The sequence below is a fragment of the Lolium rigidum genome, chromosome 1 (genome assembly GCF_022539505.1).
Source record: "Lolium rigidum isolate FL_2022 chromosome 1, APGP_CSIRO_Lrig_0.1, whole genome shotgun sequence".
In the NCBI taxonomy this organism is placed as follows: domain Eukaryota; kingdom Viridiplantae; phylum Streptophyta; class Magnoliopsida; order Poales; family Poaceae; genus Lolium; species Lolium rigidum.
This window is the reverse complement of record NC_061508.1, coordinates 324,747,585-324,764,875: the sequence shown is the minus strand read 5'-3', so window position 1 is coordinate 324,764,875 and position 17,291 is coordinate 324,747,585. Positions and strand designations below refer to the sequence as shown.

The window sequence follows — 17,291 nt, the reverse complement described above, 5'->3', positions numbered from 1 at the left end:
AATTTATGTCAAAAATGCGAAAATAGGGGGTAAAAAGTGGAATTTACTCTAAATTACACAATGGACCTCCAGCACGGATGGTCAGATTGTCTTGGTACTCCAGCTCCGGGTACCGTAAAAATTGCCTATCTGTAATCGCTGTAAAACACCTCCACCCAACATATATGTTGACCTGTGTCCAAATTGGTGACAGTTTGGCGGCACTGTCGTAGTTTTCTTCAGCATCTGGGCAAGTGTTATGATGTTTCCAGTCCATTATAAAAAAAAAGTAATAATGATGTTGTTGTCTGTAGAATGTGGGAATTGGGATGGGGTTGATCGTTTTTGTCCGCCATCATCATCATCAACTTTTACACTCTGTAAGTGTATTTAAACTAGTAAGTATGCTAATTATGCAAGTTTCAGTAAACACAACGATGTTGCAAAGTAAATAAAAGCTCCATTACGTGTTGAAACTATGTACGCACATCCATCCCAGGCCGTATGCAACAGTACAGTTGCTGCAAAAGGTAAATAGAACCAATGTTTCTCTGAGACCTAGGTATCATGTCTCTTAAGAACATCAGCTTTCACTTTTTTTTTTGTAGAACATCGATTTTTAGCATTCCATGTTTTATTTAGATTTTCTGAAAACTTTAGAAAAACATGGTTTCACACGGAGTTTTCATTGTAAAACAGTATCCACTTCCTCAAGAAACGGAAGTTTTCAAACTTATGTGATATACTGATATGTTTAATAGAGATAGGCGATGAAAAAAAGTACTGAAACAACATGATGCGAGCTCAACATATTAGTACATAGACAACAATGCCAACATATTATCCACTCAAAATTCGCACAAAATCACATAACTATAATGCACCTTGTTTCATCAATCAAACGCAAGCTGAATTCACAGTCCATTAAATGCACACCACACCGGGTCGCAGAAATATGTACGCCCCCCTCTTATTACAAACACACAATCGATCAAACCAACACATCCCAGCTAACTTATGAACACCACACCAAGCGCCGGAAAGATGTAGCACTACAGGCAGAAGCCAGCACAACAAATCAATCAAAGCATACCAAGATCACTTATCTTGGTGAAAACACACCGTTCGCCCATGCCGTGCAAGTAGCAGCAGTTGGAAACAACCCCGGAGTTGTGACATCAGGCCTTGTAACAACAACCTATATTGATGCTTCGCGTAAGACAACCTAGGAGCTGTGACATCAGGGCTTGTAACAGCAACCTATACTGATGCTTCACGTAAGCCAACCCCCTCGCACACGACAGATCACCTGACAAAAGAAGAATGGAAAGCGAAAATATTACTACTTATACTTAGATATATAGAAAACTTATGCCACCTTCTCTATCGACGTAAATGCATATAAGAAGTTGATGTGCACCGGACCTTAGAAACGAGACCCTTGGGAGGGTCTTCTTGTAGTAGGCCGAGTGGCGTGTTTCAAACAGCGACGGGTCATGCCCGACATCCAAGCCATCCCACTCGAGCTTGTTCCACCAATCCTTCTCGCAGTCCACCACTGGTTTGGGAACCTGGGGTGCGACTGCCGGAAGACGCCTGAGAGCCCAGCAGTCCCTGAGGCTGATCGTCTGCAACACCGGTGCGGTCAATTTGGCCTCACATATCTCCTCTAGATTGTGAAGATGGTATAGCTTGATGTGCTTCAGGTTCTCGAATGTGACACCAGATGATATTTCCTTGGGGCACTTATCGTTCAATGGGAAAACATGTCGAAGGCTGTTGCAGTATGCCATCTGGAGGGTCTCCAAGTTGGGCAAGGTGAAGGAAATGGGGAGAACGAAAACCAGCCTGGGGCAGTTATATAGGTATATGTGCTGCAGTTGTTGGAGATGAGAAAACCTACCCTTAATGCATCTATTCCAGACGCAATAGGCCACCGGTAGATCGGAAGCTGAAAACACCTTCATACGTCCAAAGTTTTCTCCTAAAACCGGAAAAGAAAACATAGTGTATAGATTGGGGCAGTTGTCGACATGACACCATTCTAGGTTGGTCCATTGTACTGCCGTTGGAGGGATAGCTATGATGGAGGAATTGTCATGGACATGCAATGATTGAACGTCTGCCACAAAATCTTCGAAATATGCATTGTCCTGCATACGCTCCAAATTATAGCTTCCTTCACCAATCTCGATATGCACATCCAATGTTAGATACTGTCGGCGGTTCAACACCAAGGACGAGCATGTTACATCTTCAGTAAGGGAAATATTATTATAAGGTAATAGTGGACTTGTTGGAACCAAACCCTCCTGGCTAGAGCCAATCTCCTTGATACTTTTGGTGATCTTGGTTTGGCTATGGCTCGTACAAGAGATAAGGAGGTATACCTTGGAGATACAAGAAGTTGTTCTGAAATATAATCCCGTACTACACGAACCAATGAACCTTCCATCTGTAAAAGCAACAAATGCATGAAAACCAAAGGATCCCTGTCCTCCACAACATACCATTGATCTTTTCTTCCCCTGCATGTCTACATGTAGCACTTCCAACCTAGGTTCTTCACCCAAGATTAGGCTATGGAGATGCTTGCAACCTAGCAGGAATAGCTTCTTGAGTTTAGGGACTTGCATTGCATCGACGTCAAGTATTTTAATGGCTGTACCAGAGAGGTCTAGTTCCTCCAGATTGGGCAATGCACGCAAGAATATGTTATGCAATTGAATGCAACCATCTAAGGAGATCTTGGTCACCTTGACTATTTCAACTGGAACAATAGGAGACGTGAGGCGCACTTCCTGCTGTGGCAAATTTATGGAATGTGTCCAATTCTCTGCTTGGCCATAACCATCGAAGCTAAAATTTTCGAGCAATGGATGAGATCTTCCCAGTACAACATTCTCCAAGCTAGAACAGCCATCAAGAATAAGCATCTTTAGGCTTCTTGCGGATGATAATGTGGGCAATGACTTCATGTGAGTGTTGCCAGACAAATCAATGAGTTCCAAACTCATCATATCCACGGAAGAACAACAGTCTACCGTGACCACATCTGAAGATTCGGTTACTCGGAGCTTGTGAAGCTTCTTTAGGTTTTTCCAACCATGACTCATAGTCTTCCATGAGATTCCCTTTGTATTTAGCTCCCGGAGATTGGTCATTAGTTCAACCATCTGAGCCAACAAAACATAATCTGTGAAACGTAAGTCAAGCACAAGCAGGTTCGGAAAAAACGGCACTCCACTTTGCTCTTTCTCTGTGTTTGTACAATGTTCAAGCCAAAGGAATCGTAGGTTGTGGCAGCACTGGAAAGGAGGGGATGCAAAATTGAAGCTGCAGTTGCAGACCTTTAGCACACGGAGGTTCTTGGCTTGTTGAAACAAATCATTAGGTACATATAATGGAACATCTCCCTGAAATGTTAGGAAATACGATGATGCACAATCAGGAACATTACAAATATCTTGTGCTCCTATTTTGTTGGAGGTGACTGGGTACCACCAACAAACTTTTTTTTCCATCCTTCCCCATTGTTCTATATCTTGTATGTCTACTATAAGAAACAGAAGTCTTATTCTTGATGAAATATATCCCAACGGTGGCATCACTCTATACAATGCATTACAAATCTCCCAAGCTTTGTCCTCTCCAAGGATTCCATCACATATCCAGTAGTTGCAAGCATGAGTAGCCCAATCAATGTTAACACCATCATATAGTTGTATTATCACGTATAATGAGTAGAAGAAGCAATCCAAAACTATTGTTGGGTTCATGCCCTCCATGCCGATGTCATCAATCACTCCCACAGCTTCTTCGTGCAATACATCACGCAGATGTATAGAGGCAGACACCGAAAAGTCCATATAAACAACAATATTAGCAAAACTTGGTATCAACATCATTTCTTCCCTTATGACCTGAAATCTTCCATCACTGGAGCACAACAATTTACCTTTACCAAAAGCAGGAATGCCACACTCCACCAGATCCATATTTTCAACTCCTCCATACTGAAGAATCATCAAAAATCTTTCATTTCTTAGAAATCGATTAATCAAACTTCCAATACTTGATATCTCTTCTCTAGAGCTATCGTCTACCCCTCTGAAATCATCTTCTTCATCCGTCTTATCAAAGATGTGCATTACATGGTGAAGGTTCAACTCCCGTGCAATTGCCTTCTGTATTGTTCTTCTGTTTTTGCACTGGGAGCAATCTACGTGGAAAATTTTTCCAAAATACTTTTGCATGTCGGAGTCATCACATTTTAGGAGTTTGGCTGCAGCTCTGAAAACAACAGATGCTCCTAGATGACTATGTCCCCAGCCACTAAGGATGAACGCTTGAGTTTTGTCTTCTATAGTACCATCACTTCCACGCAAAAGATCAACCAGTTGTTTGATGGCGTCATCAAAATCCTCTGCAGACTGAAGTAATTAATGGATGTTAAATATGACTATCACAATACATGTATTGGTACTATAACCTCAAGTAGTAGACATCTTTCATGGGCTCCACGACTCATGGGCCTACACCTAGGCAACCATGACGTAATCGAGACGAGAGATACACTGCCAGTTGCAAAGGTGTAAGGTTAGCGCCACGCATCCCATGTAGCATGTTTTTTGCTTCAAAATTCGGATTATGGGGCTGACCTAGGTGAGCGGTTTTTCGTAAAGTTTTTCTGGTGCGGGTTTTAGCTGCGTTTTTTTGCTCTGGTTTTCTACTGCGGGTTTCTTGTTGGTTTTCAGTTCGGTTTTCTTTTTCTTTTTCATCTTCTTTTTTATTTCCTTTTTCTGTTTCTTTTTCTTTGTTACTTTAACTAGCATAGTGGCCCTCGCAAATGCGAGGGCAACTTCTTATCTTAAGATTGAAAATTATTATCAGACTTTCATTTTGTTATACTATGAGAATAAATTTTCATGAAGTTCCGTGCTTAATATGTTTCCATGAAGATCCATGCTTAATATGGTTCCTACAAAACTACATTTTTTGTAGTCAGAATTTGATTTTTTTCACATGCTATTCAATACATGTATTTAACAGTGTTTATGGTATGAATACGGTTGGATAAATTATAAAATATAGTATTAGAAAATCAAAGATGAGTTCAATGATAATCTATAGACTCGACTATAAGATAAATGATACTGATCTTACTCAAACAATCTACATATTAATTACATACCAACAACAGAACTTTAAGTTACACGATAACTTGGAATATTGTACGATACACATCAGTTACTCTACAAATTTATTGGAATCTCTCCGGTGTGATTTCATTTCCTAGGACTTGCATGCATGGAAATTTGAGGTACGTTTGACTATAATTTGTTTTAGAACATCAATTACATATATTAGACCCAAAGTACATCTGGTATCAACATTGTTCAACATCTATTAGCATAGAGTACGAGAATTAGAGCTACATTGTTCATCATGTATTTGAACAAATGTTCTAGCCAGCTGAACATCCAAAATCTCTTAGTATTTTCTAAGCCCCATAGAAGATCGATGCACTGGATGTATGGGGGAGAACTCCCTTGTGGGGCAACCGGAGTGAATCTTGAGGTAAGATGGGCTGATCCTTGTTACCATATGTTCCTATGACCTAAGCAAGCTCAAATACAAGCATAAGTCATCTGTGACACCGCCGTTGGGATCGAGTCAAAGTGGTAGACCGTATGGTCAACGGTTAAGGTTTCGATGGATCCCGCACCTCGGAGGGTGGGAATTCCCCCAAAACTTATGCGTGTCCATTGACTCCTAGGTTGAAAGAGAAATGAAGTCGCATGGGGAAATATTTCGTTGGAATGATAGTGAATTTTATACCAAAATTTCGCAAAATAAGTGATTTTCTAGTAAAGTGTGAGAAAAGATAGTTTTGGACAAACTTTAAAATAACCACCCGTGTACGGGTTTACAAAATATATGTATTTTCACTAACTAAGGTCTATTGAATTGGTGGGTCGTGTGCTTGACTGCAAAGACCAATACTTATTTTTTTAAAGATAGTTTAATACATAAGCTTCAATTTTGCCATTTTCGAACATATCCTACTGATTTTTGTAAATTTTACAACATTTGCGAAACTTGGGTAGTTGCCAGAAATAATCCTTAAACTAAATGTCAAACTGTTGCCATACCTTCTTGCTGTTTATTGCTTGATCACCTACCATCACTATGTTCTGCAGACTGCGGTGTGCTGAATTATCTAGCCATTAAAAGTTTGGTGTGCCGCAACTTATTTATCCGAGCTGGTATAAGATATCTATAGAGATATTTGCGGAAAAAATATCATGATAGAAAGTCTCATAATCTGGTTTCAAATACTTGTGAGTATGCATATAGCTAGAAATGGATTTAAAATACTATTGTGATCACCCTTGACGATCGATCTCATCGTTTTTTGTTTACCTGATTATGGTGTTTATTTCGATCATGGTACTGATTCTAGGATGAGAAGGGCGCCAGAAAAAATGCCATTAGAAATCTGGAATATGTACACTACAAAGGTTGGAGAGATAGCCAGAAGGGAGTAAGCGATTGATTGGCAGTAAAAAAATATCTTGAAATAAGCACGAACCATTACTTTTTTTAAGAACACAGTACAACGTAAACGCTCACAAACACGTACGTACAATCACCCCTATAAACGCTGACATGGACCATTACATGCATGTCTTGTCGGATTGTAAAACTAAATCTCAGTAGTATCTTTCCGTATTCAACCAGTACTTCTCTTATAAGAAAACTTGTGGATTCTCCACGCAGAGACATTTCTCATCTTTGTAATTGCCCAATACAGATATACATCCTTACTTTAGGTGTTTCTTTTAAATGGTCAAATTTGAACCAACGTCAGGATGTACATGTTTATAGTTTACATAACATTTTTTTCTTTAAATCTTAACCGTTAAAATTAAGATCAATAATTCAAATATAGTACATGTGGATTAACATGATGTCTCTATTTTCGACCATTATTTTTCTTTAATGTCTAATAAGCATAATTTTATTTGCTTTTATTGAACAGACCTAGAGTCTTAGAGATATACTTGTTTTTCACTTTGTACATGGTACGATAATTTCTCCGTCTAGCCTGGTCGATCAATTTTTTGGGCTCCTTCCTTTTCACGTCTGACATGCATGGTACATGATTTTCCTTCAATATTGATGTATGTGCTTTCTATTGAACGTGTCATACATGGTTACTCAGCTACGTACGTAACTATTTTTTCCTTGTTAAATCATCTGTAAATTATAGATCTAATAGTTAAATTAATTCAAATGATGTGGATTAACGTGGTGCCTCTTTTGTGCCACCGTATTATGGTCAATTTTGCACCGAAGTGACATTATGTACACATAATATTTTTGGTTTTAAATCTTAACCATTAATATTAAGATCGATGATTCAAATAATTTTAGTACATGTGAATTAATATGATATCTTTATTTTTGACAGTTGTATTCTCCATTGATATTTAGTAAACGTATCTTTTTGAAAACACAGTACAAACGCAGACACTTACATATACGCGCATACACTCATGCCTATGAACGCACACACGCACACCCTACCCCTATGAGCACCTCCGGTATCGACGGGAATGTCGCTTGCCACTGAAAAAATATTCAGCCTTTATGAGGTACGTAGATGTAAATCTAGGTTTGAACTCTGATAGGTTGGGGATACATCCATCCTCCTAACCACCCAAACTCAGATTTGTGCTCTTTGATAAACATAATTTTCTTTGTTTCTATTGAACAGACCAAAATTCCTAGAGATATACGTGTAGATAGGTTGATAAAAAAAATATCAGGACTCCTTTTTCACGTCGTACATGGGTAAGTGATTTCTCAGTCTAACCTGGTTGATTAATTTTTTAGGGCTCCTTCCTTTTCACATCTTACATGCTTGATAGACGATTTTTCTTCCATATTGATATATATGCTTTTTAATTTAACGTGATTACACAGGTACGTTTATCCCTTGTTAAATTCTATCCGTAAATTATACATCTAACAATTAAAATAAATCTAATAATGTGAATTAACATGATGTCTCTATTTTAGACCTCTGTATTGTGTTTTTAGTATATAATATAATATAATAGATAGATACATTTATTTTATTTTTAGAAATTTTTTTTGAAATTTTCAAATCTAAAAAGTTTAGATTTTAAAAATATTAAGAAATGTTTAGATTTTAAAACTTTTTGGATCAAAAAATGTTTGGATTTCTAAATTGTTTCATGTTTTAAATATGTTCATATTTCGAATTTATTTATATTTTAAAAATATTCAGATTCTTAAAAGGTTTAGATTTTCGAAGAATAATCGTATTTTTTAAAATAAAATGTGAAAAATGTTCAGATATTAAAAAGTTCAAATTTTGAAAAAATTGAAATTTTAAAAACACAAAATAAAAACAGAAAAGAAACTGCAGAGAAACAAAACAAAACAAAAAGTTAAAAAAGTAAAAAAGAAGAAAGAAAAAAGAAAAAACTAAATAAAAAAAGGAGAGACATACACTAATGGGCTGCGCGCCAACCCACTACTGTAGAAGCACGCAGGTGTGGGGTGCCTCATATAGGAACTCCCATGAGAGCAAAACGGTTGCTATCGCCACTCATCCCCGCCTACTTTTCATAGCACACGCTAGCACCGATGCCATGTAGCTTTAGCATCATTTTCACCGTCGAATTTGAGAGCCTCCGTTCATCATCTCGTCCCTCTTGCCGCCATCGATCGACCTTCTCTCCCAAATTAAACTCCAATCACTTAATCCTAATCCTCATAGTCCCACCCCTACTCTATTTCCCCTGTCGGCCTCCTTTTCCCACCTAGGCTATACTCTCCCTCCCCAATTCATGTTGTAATCATATATTGGACCTAGATTTTGTGTTGAGAGTGGTAAATCAAGTAAGGGTGTGACATTCTGGTATCAAAGCCACCACACCATGGAAGCCCGCACACGCTCGATGAAGGAGGTCATGGCGGAGCTCGGGCTCATACCAAGTCTCGGGAGTGATCCATGCGCAGACGACAAGTTCAAGGGCGTCTCTGGCGAGATGGCGCTGAAGACCTCGCTGGAGGAGATTCAAGCCGACGCTGGTCAAGTTGGCGCTCTGAAGCCCAAGGTTGACCAAGCCGTGGACGCACTCCATCCAAGTGGAACTCGCAGATCGGCGTCTCCACATCGACCGCCTTGCCAATGACTGCTTCACCAACGCGCACGCTTCCTCGACAACGAATCGGACCACATGTCTGTCCTTTTCACCGACGAAGCAACACCCTAATCTACGCGTGGACGTGGGACGTGGTTCCACGGGTGACAAAGGACGTCAAGGGCCAGTTGTCCATCACATCGACACCACACTTCGGGGATCTATGATGGGGGCTCTCCCTCACACGACCCCGGCCACGGGTGCGCATACCTACCAATCCGATTTCCCATAATGGTTTCCTAGAAAGTGGATAAATACACAATGTGTTGACTGCCCAGGTTTTGATCGAGAGGATCTGTTGGAATGGAAATTGAAGTGTGAATCATATTTTAGAGTGTGTAGAACTGACAAGGATTTGTGGGTAGACACATAAGTGTGAACCATATATTTGGACATCGCTCATGCTCCACTCCAATTCCAAGCTCACCTTTCGCTTCTTCGGCCCATTCCAAGTTGAACATAAGGTGGGGGTGTTCTCATATCTCCTCAAGCCGCCGGAGGGGTCAAAATTGCACCCGGTATTCCACTTCTCCCAGCTCCGTAAAGGGATGACCCCGAAGGTGGTCCATCAATCCCAACTCCGTAAAGGGATGCCCCCGGAGGTGGTCCATCAAGGACCACCTTGGGTCGACGCCATCTCGCCTCACCTCTAGGTTCCTGTTCAGGTGCTTCAGCGATGGCAAGTACAACTCCGCCACAAGACGCTGGAGCAGGGGCTGATCCAGTTTGTCTTACCTGGCTTGCTCGCGACATGGGAGAATCTGGCAGGGCTGAAGTCTCTATTACCCAGGGAATCGGCTTGGGGATAAGCTGCTCTTGAAATGTGTGTGTGTGGGGGGGGGGGGGGGGGGGATGTCATGGGCGGACTCATGGGCCTGCACCTGGGCAAAGCGTGGGCCAGCCCAGCAACCACGACATGATCAACACGAGAGCCAGTGGTATCCAGGCCAGCTACCACATGGACGATTTAACCCAAGGATATGCTGGAGGAAAAGGCATCGAAGAACAAATAAGAAACTGGCTCTATTTCCCCTTCCCCCGCTGGCCTTCTTTTCCCACCTAGGGTCTACTCTCCCTCCCATATTCATGCTGTAATCCTGTATCGGACAAGGATCTTGTGTTGAGAGTAGTAAATCGAGTAAGGGTGTGACACTAGAATAAATTAAAGCAACGAATGATGCAATCTTAATTACAAGATTAGTAAAGGCATGAATCTGGTTTGAAAGTATAAATAGAGTGGATATATATATACCTACTGTGCGTGTGCGCGTGTGTGTAAGTTCCAGCTGTCTACTCTGCGTTTTTGCAGTCCTAAACTGTATTGGTGCTAATCTAAATATCAGGTTGATTAACAAAAAAACGATAGTGAAACATACAATGTAAATCAACCACTGGAATTGGTGAGGTTAGTTAGGAGAAGAGGTACCAACCAGCCAGCGGTGGGTTTCCTGTTTGGACATGTTGAAGTTCTCGACAGAAAACTAATACCAGCAGAAGAAAGCCATGATAGACTATCTAGCCCATCAGCAGCCGATTTCTTCACTCCCTACTAAAGCAAGATGCCTGATCAGACGCTGTAAAACATATGACAATTGACAAGAAAAGATTTTATAATATTTGTAAAAGATGCATATTTGCAGTAGGTAACCTCTAGAGCCACGAGGCTGCAGACCAAGTTGAGGAGGAGCAAACTAATTAAGACTTGGCAACAACGGAGAAGTTATTTCGGTGAAATCCAATCCTAGAGCTGAAGATATATCACCCAATCATCTTGCTCAGCACCTGTGAAAAATCACTTGGCTTAGCCTGTCGCGGAGCTCGGGAACAGAATGCACTTCAACACAGAGCACCAAAATTCGTTGGAACTTCGGGGTGATGGTAGGATTTTTTGTCGATTGCCCTACACAAGCTTTATATATATATGCAGTATGCAGAACACACAATTACAGTACCTCTAGAGCAGTCAAGGCCACATCGAGCCGAGGAGGAGCGAAGAACACTTGGAGAGAAAATAACAGTTATCTCCAAGAAATCCAGTCCACTCAAAGATATACGATCACTCGACCATCTTGCTCGAAACAGAAGAAAGTTTCACTTTGTCATATGTGGTTGAGGTCTGGACCCGAATGCAGTAGGTACCCGGGCTTTAATTTGGCATCTCGCTGCTTTCCTTTTGCCAAAGCATTCATGGTTCCTTGCTTGCACTTGCAGATAGTGTCGTGTCGATGCTGATCCACTTTGTCATCTTTTCTTTTCTTGGGTTGGTATGTTTTTTTCTTCTTTCGAGCAGAATCTCTCTGTTCCGTTTTGTTCAAGCATCAGCAACTTGAGGCATTACAAATACTTCATTCCTTAAAGGCAAAAAACAAATACTACTGTACCTCCATATCGTTTACATCTCATTCTTGTAACTGGTGCTGCCCCTCCAGTCCTCCCCAAATCGCCAAAGTAATTAAATCCAATTCCATGGTCAGTCTTGAAGCAGAAGAGAGTCATCGTGCAACGGCGATGCCACTGGTCGGTCAAGCTTGGTTGGCCTCCACCCAAGACCCATTCAGGACCAAATGACAGACGTGTAACGCCGACCGGGAGGGGTCGACGGGCGGCCGCGGGGACGCGCACAGCACGCTTGCAGTTGCCGGAGAGCTCTCGACATGGACTAGGCGACATCCGCCGCGCTAGTGAAAGCCGCGGCTAGGCTCCGCCCAGATCTGCTCGAGGGGAGGGCCAGGGCAGGGGGAGGAGAGGGGAGGGGAGGCGGCAGGAAGGGAGATATTCGTGTGTCGGGTTATTCTCTCGTGACAACCGAGGTCTCGCCGCCGTCAGGGGAAACGGCTCAAACGCACGCGAGCTCACGGCCATGGTTTTCAGAGGCGAGAGAGATTCGGAGCAACGGGCTTGGGAGAGACCGAGAGAGACGATGGTCAGGGGAAACTGCAGCCTTTGTTGCTGGGACCCATAAAAGTTAGAGGTAACTAGGTGAATGTTCCTGCCTTGTTACGATCTTTAAAAAAAAAAACCCATGGATATGTTTTTATAGAAGAATAAATTTATACATTAAAATTTAGACAAAAATAGAACAAGTTTCATGGGATAGAAGGAGCATTTTAAATTGTTTGAGTGTGTCCTTTGCCATTAGATGTTTTGGCCGTTGCTTGCGGAAGTGAATTGGCCTACACTTGTATGATTCTGACATGCAACTTGATCAATTGAATGCATAAATTTCCTTTTTAATCATGTACATTCAATGTATATACAGTCTTACGCTTAAGTAGTACCAAGTCCAAAGCAATATACATTCTCCATAATTCTTAGCAATCAGTAAAGGCCCTTATTTGCTAAGTGCGAAATTCTTTATGTTAAAAATAATCACCAATCTTTGGTACACCAGGAATTAGAGGATTGAGGAGTCAAAACTGCCCACAGTGAGGGTCTGTTTGTTTGGGCTGCAGCTTTTGAGAAGCAGTTGTACCTCATGGGCTGTGAAAAAGCAGCTGCGAGAAGCAGCTGTTGAAAACAGAGATTTGATGTTTGGTAGATGTACTTTTTATGGCTGCTGTTGTTGGTTTAGGAGTGAAATGTCTGAAATGCCCCGAGTGCTGAAGATGTTGAATATATGCAGATTTGAAACGAATTTACTATCTATAACATTTTCATTACATAATTATCATGTTTAATAACCAAAATACTTCAATTTATCTTTTTTTCATTACATACTAATATATAAAAGCTGACCCCTTTTGCTATCTCCACAGCCATTTGGTTACTGTTCGTGGCACATGAACAATACCATATGAAAATTACTATACGAACATTTTTGAGAAAAACTGCACCATTTGCTTTTACTTTTGGAAAATACTAAGGCCTTTTTTACGTTATTTTTGGAAAAATATAGTTACTCCACAAATTCTCTGTCACATATACTACTGTCATCTTTTATCTGGGAAAATACTACAACCTTCTTCTATGGTACCTTCGAAAAAATATACTTATGATATCTTTGGAAAAAAAATATTTGCTCCACCGTCGGCCCCTCTTTCAACCGGGAGAAATACTGTTGCCTTCTTCGGTTGCAACTTTGGGGACAAAACACTTCACCGTCTGCGACCTCTTTTAGCCGGGAAAATAATACTACCTTCTCTACGATATCACTTCGATATATAAAAGCTGACCCCTTTTGCTATCTCCACAGCCATTTGGTTACTGTTCATGGCACATGAACAATACCATATGAAAATTGCTATACGAACATTTTTTGGGAAAAACTGCACCATTTGCTTTTACTTTTGGAAAATACTAAGGCCTTTTTCTACGTTATCTTCGAAAAAATATAGTTACTCCACAAATTTTCTATCACATATACTACTGTCATCTTTTATCTGGAAAAATACTACAACCTTCTTCTATGGTACCTTCGAAAAAATATACTTGTGATATCTTTGGAAAAAAAATATTTGCTCCACCGTCGGCCCCTCTTTCATCCGGGAGAAATACTGTTGCCTTCTTCGGTTGCAACTTTGGGGACAAAACACTTTACCGTGTGCCACCTCTTTTAGCCGGGAAATTAATACTACCTTCTCTACGATATCACTTCGGGAAAGTAATGTTATTCTACTATGTTTGTGTGCTCATGAACAACCCACAGTGAACATGAATGTCTACCAACTTTTTTAGCCATTGGAGCAACTACGAATCCAAAAAAATATGTCACCGTCTACCTCTGGAAAAATATTAATGTCTTCTCTACGATATCTCCTCGGAAAAATATAGTTTCTCCACCGTTCATCACATGTACTATTGCGACTATCGGACGCCTCTATCTTTTATCTGTAGAAATAATAATACCTTTTTCCACATCACCATCAGAAAATGTAGTTACTTCACTGTCTCGAGGAAAATACTACTATCACATCATTTATCTCCTCTTTCATCCGAAGAAAATACTACTGCCTTTTTCTATGGTACCTTCGGAAAATATAATTACTTCATTGTCCGTCGTCTATAGTACTGCCATCCCTTACCCAAGGAAAATCTAATATCTTTTTCTACGATATCTTAGAGAAAAAAATACTTATGCAACCTTTGAAAAAAATATAATCACTCCACTGCCCGCTGTCTTTTCAGCTCGGATACTTACTTCACCGTCCGGCCTTTTTTAGCCGGGAGAAATACTACGGCCTTTTTCTGTAGCCACTTTGGAAACAAAAATACTTGACCGTCCGCTATCTCTTTTAGTTTGGAAAATACTACTTCCTTTTTTTCGTTATCTCCTCGGATAAATATAATCACCCCAGCATGTTCATAATAACCCCAGCATGTTCATGTGCTCATGTACAAACCAACAAACATGAATGCCCGCCGCCTCATTTAGCCGGGGGGGAATACTACTATTCCTTATGTACCAACTTTGGAAATAAAATGCTTTACCGTTTGCCGCCTATTTTATCTGGGAATCTTTTTCTACGGCACAATCGGAAAATATAGTTACTACATTGTCCTTCAGCTATGATACTACCATCTTTTACCTGTGAAAATACTACAACACCGTTCATCGCCTCTTTCACGCGGGGAAAGTAACATTACCTTCTTTTATGGTATAATAAAAAAATTAGCTACTCCACCTTATTCGTCTATACTACAGCATTCTTCAACGGTATCTTCGGGAAAAATATACCTACTCCACCTTTTGCCGCCTCTTTCAGCGGGGGGAAATATTATTACATTCTTCTTTAGCAACTCCGAAAACAATAGGTGAGAATACTACTGCCTTTTCTACGTTATTTACAAAAAAAACTTGCTCCACCGTCAGTGGATCTTTCGGCCAGGGGACACTGTCTTCTCTCCGGAAACTGCAACCACAATGTAGTGCTTCTGCCATACTACTTTTTTTTCCCACTAATACACAATCACCTAGTGATTTTCCCCATACTACGCTTTTTTTAATCTCATCAGGATCACCCTACCAGCACGGGAAAACAAATCCAAACCTTGGCACTACAATAGCACTTTTACATTATTTTAACATTACTTCTAGAAAATCACTTCTAGAGTATTTCACTACCCCAAATATTATGGTAATTCCACAATAGTTTGTTCAACTATATAATAGCCAAAGGCGCGGCGTGCCGCCGCGCATACCTTCCTAGTAATTTTGAACACGTTTTGTATCAGAATATTTTGGAGTGTTTGTTTAGAATTAAATATAGCTTTTGGATTGTTTAGAAGTAAATATAGATTCTCATGTGTTACTCTAGAGGAAATTGCAAGTAACATCACATGTCTGGTCTTCTTTTGCACAGTTTTTGCAGAATACACCAACATTTGAAGTAATCACTTGCATAGAATCCAAATTAAGTAATTAGTAGGATTGACAAGAAGTTAGTCACACTGGTAGAAAAATGGTCTTTAGTCGCGGTTCGCAACTGCCATTAGTCGCGGTTGCGCAACCGCGACTAATTAAGCGCGACTAAAGGCCTCCCCTTTAGTCGCGGTTGCTTACGAACCGCGACTAAAGGCCCGTCCACGTGGGTGGCTACCGTGCGCCTGTGCGAAGGACCTTTAGTCGCGGTTGGTGTCCCCAACCGGGACTAAAGGCTATTTCGTTAATTTTTTTTAATTCATTTGGATTTCTAATTTTTTTCACTCCATTTTTTTTTCTTTTTTTTCAGAATTTCTCTTATTTCAGTTATTTGCATAGCTTAGTCTCTATCTCTAACTACACTTATCTCTAGTCAAATTACTTACTCGTGGTCAAACTTCCCGCTCGGTCACCCATCCTCCCACTACTCCACCTCTAGCACGCTTAACTTCCGAGTTCCATTCCGTTCCGCATCCAAGTGCTTCGCGCGCATGTATGTGATAGTAGTATCATATCAATCCTATTAACATGTTGATCGATGTCACATTTCTTTATTGTTTGAATTTCAAATAATTCTTTTAATAAATAAAAGTAATGATGTAATAATAATATTGAATAAATAAATAAACATTAACTTTTTAATTTGTATTATTTTTAATTTTATTAATTAATTAAATATTTTTTTTGCCAAACCTAAAATCTAAAATGTTGAAAATCTAAAAATTGGGTAAAAATGATAGTAATCTTTATGCAGAATGAAATTATTAATTTTAGGTTTTAAAAAATTAAAAAAATATAAAATCCATAATTTATAGAAAAAACTAAAATCTTCCTGCTTTTGTATTTCCATTTGGAATTTTGAGAATCTAAAAATTGGCTAACTGGGTAAACCCGGGTGAATTCGGATGTAACTTTTTCCCAGGATTTTTTTGATATATTATACGTTTTTTTCCGACGTCGTATGCAAAAGTTGTTGCGGTTTTACCATTTTCTAAACTTTTTTTGCAAAAAAAGTGGAAATTCGAATTTCTTAATTTCTCCGAATAGTAGGTTGCATAACATACAAGAATCTGAAAACAATTTTTTTTTTGAATTTTCTATCATTTTTTTTTGTATTTTACAAACCAAAAAAGGCGATCCACGGGGGGGGTGGGGGTGCAGGGTGCGTGGGAGTAAAAAAACTCGGAAAAACCTTTAGTCGCGGTTGGTGTCTGTCGCGGTTGGGGACACCAACCGCGACTAAAGGGGTACCCTTTAGTCGCGGTTGGTGTCCCCAACCGCGACTAAAGGTTTTTCCGCCGGCCGCATCCCGAACCGCGACTAATGGGGTACCCTTTCGTCGCGGATGGAGCATTAGTCGCGGGTCGCCTCCCGAACCGCGACTAAAGCCCCCTTTAGTCGCGGTTCGAATATTTCCGGGACTAATGGGGGTGGACGGAAGCCTCTTTTTCTACTAGTGTCAGCCGGGGCTACATAAAGCTCACTTTTCTACCAAACTGTTCTAACCAAACCGACCCCCGAGACACCAACCAGTTCAAACCTTGACAGGCTGAGTCTTGGACGGCGGCAGGAGCGGCAGCACACCGGTGATGAGGACTGCGGGCGGCGCGCCAATGTCAGGGGCGGTTCTGTGCTGTCCATGGGACACCCATCGGAGATCGTCGGTGTCACATGCATCCATCCCATACTCCTCTAGCTAGCTAGTTGCTTGA

At 40.5% G+C, this 17,291-nt stretch overlaps 1 protein-coding gene across 1 annotated transcript; it reads right to left on the bottom strand.

The window, feature by feature from the left end:
* Nucleotides 1-904: 904 nt before the first annotated feature.
* Nucleotides 905-11,779, bottom strand: LOC124698932. Its single transcript, XM_047231324.1, has 6 exons — nt 11,603-11,779; nt 11,174-11,518; nt 10,870-11,003; nt 10,652-10,770; nt 1,405-4,412; nt 905-1,288 (listed from the first exon to the last, which is right to left on the bottom strand). The coding sequence occupies exons 4-6, from the start codon at nt 10,679-10,681 to the stop codon at nt 1,285-1,287; spliced, it is 3,042 nt and encodes a 1,013-aa protein (XP_047087280.1). The 5' UTR covers nt 10,682-10,770; nt 10,870-11,003; nt 11,174-11,518; nt 11,603-11,779; the 3' UTR covers nt 905-1,284.
* Between the last annotated feature and the right edge of the window lie 5,512 nt (nt 11,780-17,291).